This window comes from Ailuropoda melanoleuca, chromosome 4 (genome assembly GCF_002007445.2).
Source record: "Ailuropoda melanoleuca isolate Jingjing chromosome 4, ASM200744v2, whole genome shotgun sequence".
NCBI lineage: Eukaryota > Metazoa > Chordata > Mammalia > Carnivora > Ursidae > Ailuropoda > Ailuropoda melanoleuca.
In genome coordinates, this window is record NC_048221.1 from 56,139,231 (window position 1) to 56,157,851 (window position 18,621).

Consider the following 18,621-nt stretch of genomic DNA (forward strand, 5'->3'; position numbering starts at 1 on the left):
GTGGGGCGAGGGAAGCACAGGCTTCAGGTCGGGCTGGATGGATTCAGGGCTCCAGCACCCCCTTCAGGACCTGCTCCCTTCCTGGCGTGGTCTTTCCTGTCGGCTTGACTCATCCTCCAGTTTGGCCTGGAGGCTGGAGCCCGTCGAGGCCCACAGCCTCTGTGGCTCACGCGTGGCCGGAAGCTGAGGCTGCCTTCTCCTGGCTCCCTCGGCCAGAGATCTGGGGTCCACTTCGACCTGTCCCTGAGGACCACTATGGCCACGACCACGGCGTGTCCTGGTGGGCTGAGGGCTGGCTCACCCACGATTTGGTCTTGCCCTCGTTGCTGGTGTCCTGAAAGCTCTGTATTGCTCAAGCCGCGCTCCGTGCTCTCTCGCCTTCCTAACCTGCTCCCTTTCACCCCGCAGGGCCCTCATCTTTGTGTCCCATGGAGCCGGGGAACACTGCGGTCGTTATGACGAGCTGGCTCAGATGCTGGCGGGGCTGGGGCTGCTGGTGTTCGCCCATGACCATGGTGAGTACCCCCCAGGGCACAGGGCCCACACTGCTGGCCGGCGCCCGACCGTTTGGGGGACCCCCCTTTCTGTCACCCCACCTTCCTCATCCCTCCTGCTCTGTTACTCTCCTGTGATTCCTGCGGTGACACTGGGAAAAGACGTTGTCCATGGGATGTTTCTGAGTTTAAAAAAAAATGTAGTTATGTAAACAAAAAAATATGTCTGACCAGCAGTTTCTGTTGAGTCTGGGATTGAATGCAGGCTGATTAGAAATCTCAACTGAAAAAAACCAAAGCCAGAATCTGTTTATACAAGAACTTGCCCCAGGCCAAGGAATCCTCTCTTGCATTTATAAAGCACTTTCTGCGCAAAACGGGCCCGGTTTTCTCCCAAGGGACTTCAGATGGCTGTGGTGTAGTCAGCGACAGTACAGTTCAACCCCTTTCACCACAAGACGCTTACAAAGCATTTCACACCAGGAGAATAGGAAAAGTCTCAAAGGCCATATTGGTCACAAGAAAACCCCAAACACACACAGACACACACCCACACACACGGGCACACATATTACATACACGTACCCACGCACACACATGTATGCAAACATGCATACACATATAAATTCACACACACACACACACACACACACGTCCCCAGGCCAATTCTTTGATTCTTTGTCCTTTAACAAAATCCACAATAGCCATCAAAATGCAATGTTTATTGTCTAAGCCCATACGTCATCCCTTCATCATTTTTGTGACATTCTTCATGGCTCGGAAGGCTCCCAGTTTAGATCTTGCCTTGCTTAACAGTCTTTAAGAATGAAGTGTTCCCTGTGACTGAACACGGTGATTTCTCCGCAGCTTCAGTGTGGAAATCTATCGTCCCAGCTCAGATCCAGCCACGTGGCCGCTGTTTTATGTGATATGGAAATAGATAATTAAATGGCATTGCTGAAAAGAGGGAGAGGGGAGCAATGACAGGGCCTGGGAGTCCTTGCAAAATACAGAGACACGGAGCAGGGGATGAGAAGCTGGCTGGGGCTGTTTGAGTATAAAGAAGTGGAAATGCGGACTTACCAAGAGTCCTTTTTAAGCCAGATGTGTGCAAACATCTTCGTAACTGGGAATATTGACTGAATTCTTTCTTATTGTGGCTCTGATGTTCTTTAGCGCTTTGCAGATGGTCCCGGCAGTATTTGTGAGGCTGTTTGAGATGCAGTATTTGAGGACTACCCTGATTTTCACTGTGGGGACCGTGTCCTATGAGCTTTGGCACTTTGCGCGGCACGTAAAAGCCCAAGATGGGGGTGCTTCTCTTCCTGTTGTCTTTGTTTCTGTTAATATTTGTTGCAATCATTCCCTCCCTCTTCAAACTGGACAATCTAGGGACATGCTGGAAGAAAAGAATAATCACACTCTGCAAACACCTTCAGCCAGAATCTCAAGGAGGTGTTGTGAGTCTCGGAGTCCGTCACCTTCTTACCAGCTCCCCTTGGCCACACCTGGGGCAGCAAGTACCCGTTGTGCCCTATTTATCTTGTCTGTGGAACCTTGAAAAACAAGTTTCAAAGGCTTCCTTGTTTGAGTAAAAGGAGAAAAGAAACAGCCTGCCTTTTGATGTTTCCAAAATAACATCTAGATGGAGGCATAGCCTTCTGTGACGTTCTAAAGATGGTTCCAGAGTGGCTGTCTATGTTCACCTGTTCTACGTTCCTTGATTTACCGGCTTCTTCCTGCGACTCATTGGAAAGCTCTCTGGCTAGTGCCAGAGGGCGGTTTTTAGTCAAGAAATGAATCCGGTTGAACGTGTGTGTGACCTTGGTGGTGGTCTAGAGATGAAAGTGACCGTGGCTTACTTAGTAGCGGAAAGCCACGTGAGCAGGCCGTTGTCGTGGGGTCTCGTGCAGGCTGGAGAAGTGGATCCTGGTGGTTAGTGATCTGTGCTTTATTCCTTTTTTCTGAGACATGTGGAGAAGGAGGGATTCGAACCCAGAACGGCAGGTTCTTGATAAGATATGGATGACTCGGTGTCCATACCAGGCATGAATGCATACGGACACATAGGCGGGCTTCATTCTTTCCTACATAGACTTTCAATTAAATAGAGCAGAGAGGGGGAGAATGCTGGGCATTTACCGGGCCAGTTGGAACACAAAGGATTAAAAATGCAGAGCTGAGAAAGACTGTTCTAGGGCCCGTGGCCTCTCCAGGGCCAGTGTGACCTAAACCCCGTGTATTCAGGCCCATTGTCATCCTGCACTCCTGTGCATTGTCAGAGGCATGCTGCTAGAAACTTCATGCCAGACAGCAAGTGGGCTCGGGTGCAAATGCATCTCGGTCCAAGTTCCCACTAGGCTGCGACTCCAGACCTGCGATCTCAGACACTGCATTGAACCATTCCAAGCCTCTGTTTTCTCATCCGCCAAATGGGCAAGGCAGTGCTGTTGTACTGTCAGGATTGTTGTGACATAATGCATAGAGAGGGCCCAGCAGAGCATGGTAACGTTCCCTGCCCCCACCAACACACACTCCGGCCCTCTCCCAGACCCCCTCCCAGACCCACTCCAGCCACATGCAGACCACCTACTGTGCCGGGTACCCACATGGGAGACTCTAAGGCTCTGAGCAGGACCAGCTAAGCCAAGGTCAGGAGCCCGGGGCGCTGGGTTCTGGAGCCCCTGTTGCTGTCCTGAGCCTGGTCCTCTGTCTGGCCTGGAGAGGCTGGTGCAAAGATAGATGTGCAAATGCTTTACAAAGCAAACAGAGCTGCAGCTGCTGGTTTCTACAACATGATTTCTAGAAATGCGGGTTTCTATAAATCAGCCACTAACTTGATGTCAAATTAAATCTCGTTGTCCAACTACGTTATAATATTTCATTGTTTCTGCAGAAATCTTGAGATTTCTGTGGTCGTGGCAGTCCGGCTGGGTTTCCAGCATGCCCGGTAGACTGGCAAGCACAGAGCTGTGCTCAGTTAGGATCTCATTTAACTTTGCTTTTTAAGGGTTTTACGAGATGACCGCACGGCGTGAACAGCTCGCCAGAAATGAGAATTAAGATTCCTGCCATTGGTTGAGTGGCACTTTTGGGACATTCTACTCCCTCTTAATGATGGATATTGTGACCCCATTTCAGAGGTGAGGATTCTGAGACTCTATAGCCAAGGGAGACATTCTCATCGCACCAAAGCACTCACACCAGTCAGGGGCAGTTTGCCTGCGACCGAAGACTGACTGTCGTAGCTTCACAAACACTTTCTTCTTCTCCCACCCTGGCTGTCCGAAGCTCCATCTGCAGTCTTGCTCAGCTGCTGTTAGCTTGTGGCTTTCCTCCCATGGGAGCCAGCTCCAGCCTCATGTTCTCAGTAAGAGGGAGATGTGGGACACAACATGGAGGAGGGGGCTGGGCTCATACCAGGAAAGCTCACCGGCATATTCCAGCCACACGTCCTTGGCTGGCACTGCGTCGCATGGCTACGCCCCTAGCTGCAAGGGAGGCAGGGAAATCTCATTTGCTCCTGATGCATTCGCTGCTACCAACAAAGCCGGCTTCTGTCAGCAAGAAGTGGAGAAAGGATGTTGTCAGTAGGCATCTGCTCCTCTGGCACACCATACCCCCAGGTTTGTCACGGAGAGGAGCGTTTCCCAGCCATTTCTACTGTACGTGTTTTCTGGCTATAACAGCACCTCCTGTCTGTCTCATCCATCCTTCTGTCCTTTCATAAGGTTTTGATGCAAACGTCATTATGAGCAGCACCAATAAGTAGTGGTTAACGTTCCCAGTTGTGCAGCAGGCCTGGGTTAAGGGCTGTGCAAGGACAGATTCACTGACGCCCGAGCTGACGTGCTGGTGATGGAGTGACCTGTCTTCCCCAGAAAAATTTAGCCTATCACATGCTCAGCTTCATTATAGTAATCAGTATCCTGAGCGGTAACTCCTTCCTTTGGAGGAGACTGTCTTACTGAGTCATCGTGTCAGCCCCTTGCTCTCCCTGCAGCCTTCTCGTCCGCCGTGTAGAGCAGAGGGGAGGCATCACCCGTGTTGGCTGAACGGAGGAAGGAGTTTCTGATCCCAAACCCACCAGACCAGAAATGTTTTAAACATCCACGTAAGAATATCCACATCCGCAGGGCACTGTTGGGTCTCATTCTTGTGGAGAGGACCCAGCAGAGTGGCCACTGGAACTTGGAGTCTGGTGGTCAAGATTGGGACAACGGTCCAGTGAAGCTTGAAAGCGATGTGGGTGGAGGCTGGAGCAGAGGAGGCCTGTAAGTCGGGTGTGCCAAGGAGGTACACGGGCTTCCCCGATGCCCAGAGTGCTGGCAGGGTGGCTGGGTCTTGTGGGATGAGTAGGGGCCTGCCAGGAGAACAAAGGGTGTGGAGAGAGGCACCCATCATTGAGAGCAGTGGCTCGGACCTCAACTGCCCATTGAAATCCTTGGGGAGTCTCAAAAAATATGAATGCCTGGGCCCTGTCTCCGGAGAGCCTTGGATTTCTTAGGTCTTTGATGTGTCTGGGGTATGGAGACTTTTGAAATCACCCCAAGTGGTTCTCATGTGCAGCCAAGGTCAAGAACCACAGTTCCAGGCAGAAGACACCGTACAGGCACAGTGTAGATGCCCAATCCGACATGCTTATGTCGTGTTCAGGGAGACATCCAAGTGCAAGGATTCACGGGACCCTGAGGGTTAGCAGCATTACCAGGGGCCGGGGGTGGGGGCAGGCAGCCCCTGGCCTGCGAAGCTCGGGGCTCTGTGATGAGTCCCTCTGGATACGTGGAGCTCACGAAGGAGTTGACGCAGGGAGTGACAGGCTGGCTGTTGGAAGCAGCGAGGGCCACCAGGAGACTTCGGGAGCCGTCAGGAGACAGGACACAGGCAGGGCCCAGCGAGGGAGAGGTGTGGGCAGACAGAAGTGGGGGAGCTTCCGGGACGTCCGAACAGGTGGAAACACCAGAGGATGGGATTTTCTGTGCCATTCTAAATATAGTGCAGAGAAAACCAGGGCTCATGCTTATGCCGTCCCTCGGCCACCAGCTGCTCACGGTGACTCACTGGAAACCCCTCTGACTTCCACGCAAGCTGAGCGGTGGTGTGACGGGGCGGGGGGGCAAGGCGCTGGGGCAGGCTCCCCTGTCCCACCGGCAGGCAGTGCTGCAGGTGGAGGGACTCGGATACCGGCCGGGGTCCCGCCTGGAATGTGGGCATCTTGGCGGGCTCCGGGGGGGCAGGGAGGCTGCAAGGGGGCCCTCCCCGGGGAGCAGCCTCCTGACTCTGGACCCCGCTTGCTCGCTTGCTCACTGAAAAATACATTTGCTGAGGCTCCATTTGCTGAGGCCAGAGCCGCTCTGTTTCTGTTTACAAAGTATCAAAGAGCCATTCGCAACTGATTAACAGTGAATTAATTATCTGCAAATATTTGAGGGAAAGTGTTAAAGGGGGATTGTTTGTTTTATTTTTTCTAACTCAGCTGGGGTGTGTGAGAAGAGGAAGTTCTGAGGGAAGGTTCGTGGGCGGCAGTTATGCCCTGTTCTGTTCCTGAGGGGGCCCTACCCAGTCCCAGGAAGGGTATTTAGGAAATTTGAGGGGGAAAGATGATATGTGTGTTTTCCATACAAGGAGACCATTTTGAGTCAAGGTCCCTCGCTGGACCTACTCTAAAAATTGGTCACCGTCACAGTAATAGATTTTTGTTTGAAATGTTTGAAAAGTGTGTCAACTTTTCTTGCTTTAGTAAATATGCAAGTGAGAATAATGGAGTGATTTGCCCTTTGACACTGGAGTTGCTCAGGGAGCCCGGCTCCGAGGACAGGCCTCCGTGAACTCGCCACCGGGGTGGCAGGTGTAGGAGGCTGGGCCATGTGCCCTTCGTATCCTGAGAGGGCTTTGTGGTTCCCTTCCTCCTTCTCCCCCTCCTCCTTTATTCCTCTTCCTACTTTATTCACAGGTAAGCGCACCCAAACCTTCCATCTTGGGTATAAATATCTGACATGAGTTTATTTGGTCACTTGCCTCTTTCTTGAATAAAAGACAAACTTCTGTGGCCTCGGTTTGCTCATCTATAAAATGATGTGGTCATAATAATAACAACAACAACAACAACATCATATTGTGTTTGTGGGATAGAATGAGAGGAAGCAGGGTTCTCAAACTCCAGTGGACAGTGGTGTCCCCAGAAGGCTTGTGGAAACGCGGATGGCCAGGCCCCACTCACAGATGTTCTGATGCAAGCCGGCAGATTGCGAGGAGAAAGGGGGCCGGGTTCACTGCTGATATTTCTTTTGTAGAATTTCCTTTAAACTACACTGTAGATACAGTTAAAATTGGAAATGTAATATTTTCTTTTTTTTTTTTTTAAGATTTTAATTGTTTATATGAGGGGGTGAGGGGCAGAGCTAAAGGGAGAAGCAGGCTCCCAGCTGAGCAGGGAGCCCAATGTGGGGCTCAGTCTCAGGACCCCAGGATCATGACCTGAGCCGAAGGCAGACGCTTAACTGACTGAGCCGCCCAGGCCCTGGATTTCGTTTTGTCGGAAGTGTAGAACGTGGTTGCTGGGGAAGGTTCCCCCAGGAGCGCTGACTTATTCGCTTGTGAATCAGTGGGAATCAGGCACTTTGTTTACTCTGCTTTGTGGAAGCAACAAAAACAAGTTGCCCTTTTGAGGCCTACAGGCGAGTTTGTAGTCTCAGTCCTGAGTCAGGAGTTTGTGTTAGGGGCTTCGAAAGCCAAGTGGTTGCTTCTGGAAAGTCAGTGCCACCTTTCTCGTCTCAGCGCTGGAGTTTGCCTAATAATTTGCCACCTGGTTATCTTTCAAAAGGAATTTACCCCAAGGGCGTATTCATTCATTTCTTAATTACTCACGTGGCCCCAGAGATGGAAATATTTAAGATTTTCTGGTAAGGAGAAAACAGACATCATTCTGTGTGTTTGGAAGACACAGTTTCTGAAGTGTTCCAATGAGTCACTTGAAGGAGAAAAAAAAGTGAAATTACTTATATGTGATGCTGTGTTTAAAAAAAAAAAGGCTGGATAATTCTAGGGAAGGAAATTCTTCTCAGCACCACGGACGTTCTTTGTCGTGGTTCAGGAACTGAGAAAAGATTTCATAATTAGAGTGTGTACATAGGTTATATTTGGAAGTAGAACAAAAATGTAGACCTTGGTGTCTGCAAGACCCAGGTTCGAGTCCCTTCAACCACTTACTTGCTGTGTGACCCTGGGCAAGTTACTTAACCTCTCTGAGTCCCCATTTTCTCATCCATAGCAGAGAAGACTCAAAGTCTCTCCCTATCCCCTAGCATTGGGAGTGGGAGGGTCAATTGAGATCATCCATGCGGAGCACCTGGCTCACCTTAAGTACTCCAGGGACTCTGGCTGTGGTGGGTGACTACTTAATAGTCGTAGAAAAACCCGAGTTTGAGTGTCGTTTCCAGATTTGAAAAGTGGATATCACATGACTTGTCTCGGGGTATTTAGAAGAGTCATTATACGATGAGATGATATTTGCATTCAATTAATACTTAATAGTTATTGTCCCCCTGGCTGTCCACACGTGAGGGTTATGAGACAATGCCTGTGTGACCCTCCTGGCCGCCTAGAAGTAGGTACAGTTATCACGGGGGGAGAGCTTGTGAGCACCCCAAAAGCCACCCACCCTGTTCTGCACAACATAGGGCCAGTAGTTAGTTACCGTGTGGATACTAACTGTGGGTTGAGACTGTCCTGGGCATTTCATCTCACTTATTCTGCACGGCAAACCTATAGCCTGGGCATCCGTAGGCCCGTTCTCCAGGCAGGACAGCAGAGGACGGGTATGCAGGTGACAGAGGCCCGCAGTCCCGGAGCCCCTGTTCTTGGCCCCTCTCCCACAAATGCGCCAGACCTGCTCTTCTTCCTTAGGCTTCACAGAGCCCAGGGAGTCTGCTGTGTGCACGTTCTTGAAGGAGGGTGTATTCTCCCCAAGTTCCTCCCTTATCATGTCAGAGCGGGGTTCCCGCATCAGGGCAGAGAAGGGAGGACAGCTGGCCCAGAAGAGGGTCACCTCAGCAAACAGGCATGGGCACTACCCAGGAGGCCCTGTTGGGGGATGGGACACCCAGAACTCAGACGGACCGTGCCCTTGCTCGAGGCACAGGTCATCAGGGTGGGGCCATGGGACCCTGCCAACTCCAAGAGAGGCAGGTGGCACTTGAGATAGCCGGGAGGGAGGAAGACTGCAGGAGAAAGGGCAGGGCGTTGGCAGTCCCTACCGAGGAGCGCCATGAGGGCTGAGGCTCGTGCTGCATTGGGGTGCCCCTGCTAGGGGAAGGGCAGGAGAACAGGCAGCTGGGCAAAGATGCAGAAGCAGGGGCAGGACATGGGAGTGAGCTTCCCTGTGTCAGGCTGACACCACGAGTCACAGGCATGTCCTCCCACTTTAAAGGTGGGAATACTGAGCTTTGGGGAAGCAGAACACCAGGCATGTGGTAGGAAGGGCATACCGGATTCCCTCCATTGTCCAGGGTGTTCATGGTTGAGAAGCCACCATTGAGTTCGGTGGCCAAAGCCCGGCAACCAGGTGACTGGGTGTGGGCTGGATTTGGGGGATGATGGGCCAGCCACACAGGAGCAGCAGTGACGTGCTGCTGCCGAGAGCCTCACCGATGGCCGGGACTGGGGCTCTGAGGCAGGGGTTAGCTGCCGTCCAATGGGTCAGCTGCTGGATTCCATCACCACCTGCAAGCAGCTCAGTATTGCCCACAGTGGCCGAGGGCATTTCAAGGCCCCACAAGCATCAGCTGCTTCCTAACACACAGCTTTGTGCGGACACTGGCCAACGGCCATGCACATACCGGGGCTGCAGCCTCCCCAGGGACCTGGTCACCTCCCGTGGCCGCCGCTGGCCTGCCCACCCCCACCAAGCCCAGCTTGCGGCCCCAGCTCACGTCTCCCTGCAGCTTTCCTTCCCTTCTTTGCCCTCAGTGCTCCTGGGCCATCCTTCCCTTGCTCAAGGATAGCTCTTCTCCCACTGTGTATTTTTAGTTATTTGTTCATACGTTTGCCTCCCCTGCTAGACTCTTAGTTCCTCCCGCATTTCCCCCGGCATTAGAGACTTGTCTTGTCTTTCTTCCCATTTCCTTAGCACAGCTGAGAGTCTGGTCACTTACTGGGGGGAGGTGTCATGGTTTTGTGAAATAAATGAGCTTAGCAGTTCCCTGAGGATGGTATCCTACCCCCATCAAATAAGGTCCCATCTCTGGGAGATTACAGGATGGGGGAGCAATGGGAGGGATAGAGGTGTGGAAGGGGGAGGGAACAAAACTCGAAGAGAGCCTGTGGATCGCAGGGTCATGGTGGCAGAGTGTAGAGCAGAGGGGGAGATCAACACCCCCCAGGCTCTGCACCCGGTCCGCAGCAGGATTTGTCCAGGAGGGCCCTGCGCTTGGACAGCAGAGGTCCCCACCTGGATCGGGGCGGGAGCCACACCCCAGGCAGTCTTGGCCATAGCAGGCCCTTCAGGAAGCAGAGGGCACACTCCTGCGTTTGCCTGGAGGCCTTGGGCGCATCCTGGAGGTTCCCATTGCAGCTGAGTCGGAGCTGGCCTTGAGCTTGCAGAGCCCACGACAACTGGAGGCTGGCCAGGCATTCTTAGTGTCCGGGGCAGCTTCAGGCCGTCGGGAGGGCTGACGCCCTTTAGCAGTCATTTCATAACACCCTTAGTCAGTGCCGCAGCAGATGCCCCCACGGGTGCCTTAAAAGCCTGCTCTGAGATGATTGCCTTCTAGAGCCTATCCCTCCCTGGCACCCCCGTCCCCTGGCTGGGTCCGCGTGCGGGCAGGCCTAGCAGAGCGCCGAGCTCCAGGAGACCGGCTCCCCCTGCCACGCGCCAGGCACCTTCTAAATTCAAACAGTCTGCCCCCAGCTTAGGTAACAATTACCTTGGATTATAAAAATAATCCCATCTGCGAATACTGAGTATTTTCCTAAAGACATTCCGGTCGGGTGAAACGCACACAGGTCCCTAATCAGTAGCGGGGACACGCAGCCTCTTGAAGCACACTTTGAGACCAAGGGCACGCGGAGGGAGTGACCTAATGTGGCTGCCCAGGGTGAGAGGGACCCTGGAGTGGCCACCTGGGTTCAAATCCCAGCTCCGGCACTCACCGGCTGCCGGTCGTGGCCAAGGACCAGACCCCGGGGACCCCCATTTCCTTACCTGCGAGGTGGAGCTCATGATACCGGTCCTCACTGCAGAACCCCTGTGAGTGACCACCTGAAAAGCACTTAGAGCAGGAGCTGACCCGGGAGCAGGTCAGCAAGCGATGCCTATTCTTACAGCAGAATAGGCCCAAATAGTGACCATGACAGTCACTTAGTGGTCACTGACACGTCAGCAAGCTGCAGCAAACCTGCAAGAAAGGCCCTTCTTCTCTTCCAGGGGGATGGGGGCAGGTGTGGGGTCAAGGTCCTGGCAACAAATGGCAGGCTCAGGGCTGGACTCCAGCTTCCCAGGAAGGGGTCCTTGTGCCTCCCCCAGGCTTGGAACTGGCCACCACCGCCCTTGCGTAAATGCACATTCAAAATAACTGTGGCTGCAGAGGGACCAGAAAAGCAGCTCCTCACAGAAATTTGGAAACAGGTAGAGCCAGGGCTGGCTGCATTTGCACACTTCCCTGGGAGGGACCCTAACCCTGTCAGGCCCACACCGGATGCCTCAGGGGGCCGCAGGGGCCGCCTGGGGGAGGGGGCATCTCCGGCCAGTGAGCCTTCCTGAAGTGGGAGCTCAAGCAGCACATGACCAGGAAACGGGCTGGCCCACCGAGAGCTAAAAATAACCGTGTGCCGTGCTGCCAACGGGCAGGGCAGGCCAGAACACAGGCGAGGGAGCGGGCGGTGGAGACGCGCCTCGTGACAGCAGGCGCCGGGCTTCATCAGCCTCTGGGGGCCCGTGCCAAGTACACAGTTTGAAGTATACACATGTACAAGTACACAGTTTTAAGGGGACACGTGAGGCATACAGTTTTTAAGTCTACACTGGAAAAAATAAGTGGCTGCACTGTTCCGACACCTTTTTTGAGGGTTTTTGTAGCTTTTGCTGAATTTCATTTCCACAAGTTGCTTCCAGGGCTGGTGGAGTGGTCTCCGTCTTCACTTACGGACAATGGGCCACGCCGGGAGCAGGAGGGCCGGGGCAGGATCCAGCTCACAGCTCTGTGAATCCTGTCAGTGCCTTGATTCTCCCCTATTAGTGGTAAAAGAAAAAAAGTAAAGCCAACCCAGGGACCCCAACCTTGCCTGGGATGTTGAGGCGCATTTGGATCTCCTCGGCAAGCAGCCTGGGGTGCCGTGCACCTTTGATGCTTATCTGGACGTTTGAGAATGAGGAGCCCTGCGTGTGAAGATGGGGTGGCTCTGAGCCTGGAGAGCTGGGCCCCCAGAGGCCAGTCCTGTGAGGTGAGCAGGTGGGACATGAGAGACGAAAGGTGGCTGGAGTGGCCCTGCCTTGAGTTCTGGAGCCAAGCTCGGCCGCAGACTGGCTGTGTGCTGGGTCTCTCTGGTCCTCAGTTTCCTCATCTGCAAACAGTGAGACCAGCCGCACCCCAATCCCGGGCTATTGTAGCTGAGTGACTGATACAACACACGGACCGGGTGGAAAGTGCCAGGGGTGGAGCCTGTCTGTGCGCTCAATGCTCCAGGCCTTTCCACAGGGCCCGTGCGTGCAGACCGGTGCTCCCCCTGCAGTCCACGGGCTTCTACCCCAAACCTAGAAGTAGGGGCCGGGCGCAGGTGGTACTGCCCGCTGGAGAAGGGACACCTGCTCATGCATCGCATCTCGCCCCAGCCCTGAACCAAGTCAGCAACCCCCCGCCCAGGCTCTGAGGAGTCACAGCCACAAGGTAGAAGCTGGTCCGCCTGCGGGGCTCCCGGAGGCAGGGCAGTCTGGCCGTTGGCCTCCCCACGGCTCCCTCCCTCCCTCCCTGAGCATCCCTCGGCACAGTAAGTGCTCCCAGAACACCAGCCGAGACTGGCGGATCTCTGCGTCCTTCTGAGGTCCCAGGATACAACAGCTGTTCCGTGAGCACCTACCGCATTCCGAGGCATGTTGATAGAAAACAGGGGTCTCTCTGGGTTTGCCCCAGTTCAGACTGGAGAATTGTGTATGTGTGCATGAATTTGGACCAGAGGACGGGCCCTATTTAAAGAAAACCAAATGACACTTTACAATCCGGGAAAATCTGTCATCTGTGTGCTCGTCATTTTTCCACGGATCACCACCCCATTTAATCCTTTCAACAAAGTGGTGAGGCGGGCAGCGTTCCTCACTGAGGAGGCGAGCTCAGAAATGTAGAGTAACTTGCCCCAGGCTACACAGCCATCCAGTGCCAAAACCGATTCAGATCCCTGTACTCTTTCAGCTTGCTGGGATTTTTGCTTTTGGAAGACGGTTTTGGGTGGGGTGCCTACGCGGCAGGCTCTGTCCCACCAGCGAGGCCCCCTCTTGGTGCTGTGCCTCCGAGCAGCCTGGCTGGCGGCCCAGCCCCCTGCAGGTGGCCCTGGGGTGTCTGCACCATCTGACAGAGCACCGGAGCGGCTCCGGGAATAGCTCGTGACACGCAGTCTGTCAGGGCGCCGTGCCAGCTCCCCGGTGCGCACCTTCTGCCAAAGCTCTGCTCAGAGACGCTCAGACTCCCAGAGGGGGCACCTGAGCCCAGCCGTGGGGCCCACACAGCGGCAAGAGCCGAAGCCAGGAGGAGAGACACAGCGCTTTCGCCCCCATGCCTCAGCTCCTACCCTGGCAGCCAAGCTGAGCATATCCTGTGAGCCGCGAATGGCGGGGGGNGGGGGGGGGGGGGGGGGGGGGAGGCGGTGAGGCAGAGGGACTTGGGTTCGGGGCTGGCCCTCTGTTTCTGGTTATGTGGCTGAGACCAGTCCGTTGACCTCTCCGAGCCTCAGTTTTCCCATCTGGGTAATGGGCTGGAGAGCTCCCCTAGAAACCTTGAATCACAGAACCCAGCACAAGCTCTGCATGCAATCAACATAGTTCTGTCCCTTCCTTCTGCTCTGCTTTCGTCTGGAAGGTGGCACTCTCTCTACCACGCCACAGGCTTCCTTTCTTCAATGCCAAAAACCAGGCCTGCAGGGCAGGGCTGCCAGCAAAGACTGTGAGCATAAGAGGCAGGGGCCAGCTGTCTCTTTTCATGGAGTTGGGGAGAAGCCCTGGATTGTTTAGGCACCATAATAATAATAATTTCTTTCCCCGGTTATTGTACACATGTCACCAGATCGGAAAAATTGCTTAGAGGGTTTATTCAGTGGAAACTTTCTTTTTTACCAAAAAAGGAGAGGAATCGTCCACAGCCCTTCCTTTGAAGGCCAAAGGCACAGATTCCAAGGCCCCTGGGTGCAGGGGGGTGGGGCCCAGGCTGCTCAGCAGGGGGGCTCTGGGGCAGGCCCCCCTTCCTCCCAGCTGACCCACCAACCAAGAGCCCCCAAAGTCATCAGGCTCCCTGGGCTCGATACATCTTGATAAAACAGCACTGTCTCTGAACTAAAGAAGCCTCTCTGAGCAGAAGGTGAGATGAGATGTGGGAGCACACCCATGGTCAAGATGTCCGAATGACCACACGTGGACGCAGAGTCCCTTCGGGCACGTGACCCAGAGGGAGGTGAACAGAGCTTCACTGAACACCTGCTGCTTGCCAGGCACGGGGCTGGGTTTGGTCACATGTGCGTGTGTGGTCCAGGGGCTAAGAGAGGGGTGAGGACGGGCCTGGAGAGGTTTGAGACAGTGGCCCGTCAGGCCGGGCACCTAGAGACAGGGTTGGGACCGGCCTGGCCTGTGTGTCACAGCTGCCACGGTTACAGAATAGGAGTGCTGGTTTGCAATGACGGGAACTATTCCATATCTGTGCCTGGGGCTCCCAGATCGTCCTCACCTGCAAGGAGTGATGTTTACTCACATTTTCAAGGATGGTATCTCCCCATTAGTAATAGCTTGTCATTGACATGATAGGTGACTGGTTTCCCCATAAAACTTATCTGATTCTTAAGGCCTTTTTTAAAAAGCAAGAGTGAAAAGAAAATTGTCACTTCCCCCATTCTCCTCCCTCCACGCAGCAGAATTGTTAAGAAAAGAGACTGACACTTTGTCTTTCAGAGCTAACAATGGAATGCGCCGGAAGAGAGAAGTGTGGCTGTAGGTTTAATTGTGCGAGGCGGGCAGGCGGACTGTGGGGCTTCAGTTTGCTCAGAAAACTTCTTGCTGTTGACAATTTGCATTGTCTTTCACATCCCCCAGCCTCACTCGTGGATTCTTTGTTCACACTGTAATTTGTGGAACACCTGCCATGGCCAGGCTTGGTCTTAAGCACAGGAAGTACAGCTGTGAATGAGATGGACAAAAACCCCTGCCCTTGTTAGACCCTAAGCAGAAACGAATGACTAGAGAGTCTATAACTTGGAGGTGAGTGTCAGGGAGAAAAATCAAAAGAGGGGTAGAGCAGGGCAGCGCAGTGGGGGCTGGGTGCCATTCTAAATAGGCTGGTCCCACTGAGAAAGTGGCAACCGCGCGAAGACCTGAGCGGGGGGGGAAGAGGCGCAACGGGTACTCGAGGGGAAGAGGGAATAGCTAGTACAAAGGTCCTGAGGTAGGAGAGTGTCTGGCTCGTGAGGGGAGCGATCAGGAGACAGGGGATGCAGGGGGAGCAAGAGAGTGGCAGATGTGACAGAGGAGATAAGGAACAGCACCTGTAGGGCCCAGGGAGCCTCAGTGTCCTTGTCTGTAAAGGCCGTCATACAGATTTGACGGGATGACACATAGCGAGCACCTGCACGATGGTAGGCATTGACCAAGCATGAGCCAGTGTGCGTTCCTCCTCGACATCAGAGATGCAGGAAGCCGGCTGTCCGTCCATTCACGAGGTGTCAGTACCGCGTGGCTGATGCAGCCCAGTCAGGGTGAGCTTGGGGTCGGACCCACCCTGATGGGCGTCAAGGGGTACTCTCTCATTAGTAGGACCCACCCCCTCCCCCGCTTTGCAACACCCTTGCAGCTTCTTCAGTTACCCCCAAGGCTCCTTGGGGGCTTTATCTTTCAGGAAGTCCAATAAAGAGCTTCTTTCTCTGATGGAATCGGTTCATCTGGAGAACGATTATACAGTCCTGCCGGAGCTTGTGACCGGGCATCAGGCTTATCTCTGTGGTCTTTGAAAGTGGAGAGTTCCAAAGCTAAGATAAAACCCTTGAGGCCAAGAACCATGTCACTGATTGTGAGAGTGTGTGTGTGTGTGGTGCGTTAATATATTTTGTATTTGTTATGTATATGCCCTGGGATACGCCTAAAGCCGTTTCTGACAATAAGAAATCAATCAGTATTTGTGGACGGCCGCTTTTCCTGACTGACCCAGCCAGCAGTCACCACAATGACACTTGTAACAAAGTCTCCCAAAGCTGATTAACTTAAGACAATAACTTTGTCTTTCTCATACATCTGTAGGTCAGCTGATTTCCAGTTCTCTCCACTTGTCTCCCCTCCTTAGGCCAGTAGGCCAACTGTGACATCAGGGACACAAGACAGTGGTAGAATCATGTGATGTTTTTTAAAGTCTAGGCTCAGACTGTCCCATCATCATTTCTGCCCAGAGCAAGTCATACGGCCAAGCCCGACATTCACAGGTTGGGGACATTATATTCCTCACTTGGTGGGACGATTCCCCATAACCTGGGGCAAAGAGCAGGGATGAGGGAGGTCTCCCTAGAAAAGACCTAGGACCTGTCCTGCTATTGACCTAGGCCTGAACCATCAGGGGTGAAACTCAAGGTAATTTTAAATAGTATACAGGCAATCTCTGTTTGATTTAAGCCATATATATTTATGTTCTGATTTCTATATGAGTTAGGAATTGCGTTTTGCTGCTAGGACAGAGATTAGTCGTGGCAGTGGATTAAGCAAGAAAAAGTTACTTTCCCTCTCACTGAAGAGAAGTCTGGAGATATTCTGAGCCGATGTTTTAAGTGTAGGTTTTATTATTACTCAGGTGTGGTGGGGTCAACAGGTCAGGAGATCACCACCATTGAAATGATGGTTTGTCACTCACAGTTCCCAGAGGAGGGAGTATTCCACACCAGGCAGGGCCACAACGGGGGAAGCAGCAGTGTGGGTCAGGAGGCAGAGGGAGTGGGGGAACTGTGGGCAGGAGCCTTTATTGTGGTTTCCATGGGAAGGAACAGGTGAGGCAAGGTAAAGCAGGTTTAGAATTGGCTAGTTTGAATCATCTTTTGACTCTGGGGCATAAGAGTGGTCCCTACTTGTCTGATTCCTGACCGTAGAGTGATTAGGGCAGGGAGATATTGGCCTGGAGGGGGAGAGCCTGATAGAGGAGGCTGGAGGTGGTGGCAGGGAGTGGGCTCAGGATTGGTTAGTTTGCATATGAAAGGGGCCCTCAAAAGCAAGTTCTTTGGTATTCTCTAGGAATTGGTTAGCTCTAGGAGGGGCAGTTTCCCCAGGGCTGGTCAGGGCCCAGATGTCCCAATAGCAGAATAAAAGACATGCTTAACATACCCTGAGATGATGGCTTCATTGTGTTATCAAGAAACCAGATTTCTTCTATCTCCTTAGACCACCCAGCCTCAAGTTTCCCTCTTGGTCCAAAATGGCTGCTCGAGTTCCAGCCATCACATCACATGCATATTTCAGACATCAGAAGTAATGTCTACCTTCTTATTAAGAAGCTTTCTGGAAGTTCTATCTATCAACTTCCTTTCCTATCTTAATGACTAAAACTTGGTCACATGGCTACACCTAATTGCTAGGGAGACTGGGAGATAGAGTGCTTTAGCCAGGTACATTGCCAAACTGAATAAAATTGGGTTTAAGTTACTAAGAAGGAGAGACTAGATACCGGGTAGGCAAATGGCAGTCTCTGACAGTTACTCTCTGTTTATGGGAAGTTACTCTGGTTTTCCATTAACAGTAGTGATAGAAATATCTTTTTCTTTTTTTTAAAGATCTATTTATTTATTTGAGTGAGAAGGGGGAGAAGGGGCAGAGGGAGACAGAGAGGGAGAGAACCTCAGACTCCCCGCAGAGTGTGGAAGTGAACACAGGGCTTGATCTCACAGCTGTGAGATCATGACCCTAGCCGAGACCACTGTGGTGGCTGGTGGGTAGGGGGGATGAGACTTAGGAAGGCGGGCTGCGTTGGGAAGCAAACTTATCCTTTAGGAACCTGTGAGCAGATATTTAAACCTTTCCATATATATTTTTTTTAACGAACTCCTTCTTCCTTTCGTAAAGAATGGAGTATGGCTAACGTGCACATAGTTTTAACTGTGGTTTTTATCATGTTTCCAGGTCACAGTGGCTCATGAGAAGTGAAATTATTTGAATTAAGGTTTTTATCTTCTGCTTTTCTTCTTAGCGTTGAGCAACTTATGGGACCTCCCTCATGCAGATGGGGCTGTGTAGGCCAAAAGAACAGCCCCATGTCTGAGGGGCCCATCTTAGCACGGTCCCTCCTGGATGCCACCGCTGGGTGACCAACCAAACCCAGGTGTCGTTGCCCAGAAGCCTGTGGATGCCAAAAAGCACTTATAAAAACACGCAAAACACCCCACCATCTTGTCAAACGTTGCGTTCCTCATAGACAACCTTCTCACTTGGGTTCAAGGTGAATTTGTAAAACAATGCAGAGTCAAGAGAATGTTACTGTCTAAGGGGCTAGGATGTGCAAACCAGAGGACACACAGTTAAAAACACATCTTACAAGACGCCTTCCCCAAAAACCCCTTTCATTCTGACATTCCCCCCTCTCCCCGTGGTTGTCAGCTGCCGATGGGGGGAAGGGTGTGAGGCCCGCTAGGGTGCGGAGCGCAGGCCACGGCTCCAGGACCCGGGCCTTGCGGACTAGGGCCTCAGGGGCTCAGGGCAGAGCCAGCCAGCTATGGATTCTGCCAGTCACGACAGCCCTCTGTGCCTCAGTTTCCAGCTTGGTAAAATAGAGATCCGTAGTGCTGGCTCTGTGAGAATTAATCCAGGTCCCACCCAGCAAGTGTGGGAGTCCCTGAGCAGTTATGCGATGATTCTGCGTCTCCCGCTAGCCCTCAGCAAGAGGCTTCAGATTTGTCATCTTACAGTCGAGGA

The 18,621-nt window shown here is 52.9% G+C and overlaps 1 protein-coding gene across 5 annotated transcripts in view; it reads left to right on the plus strand.

Moving 5' to 3' along the window:
• Positions 1-18,621, plus strand: part of MGLL (monoglyceride lipase) — a 113,428-nt gene that overhangs the window by 40,621 nt on the left and 54,186 nt on the right. For 4 of the 5 annotated variants that reach the window (XM_034658878.1, XM_034658877.1, XM_034658876.1 and 1 more), the window contains one exon: positions 409-515. The exons of the other annotated variant lie outside the window; for it this stretch is intronic. In XM_034658878.1, coding sequence (XP_034514769.1) covers positions 409-515 — 107 coding nt within the window. The remainder of the gene's footprint in view (positions 1-408; positions 516-18,621) is intronic. 5 annotated transcript variants of the gene reach the window in all.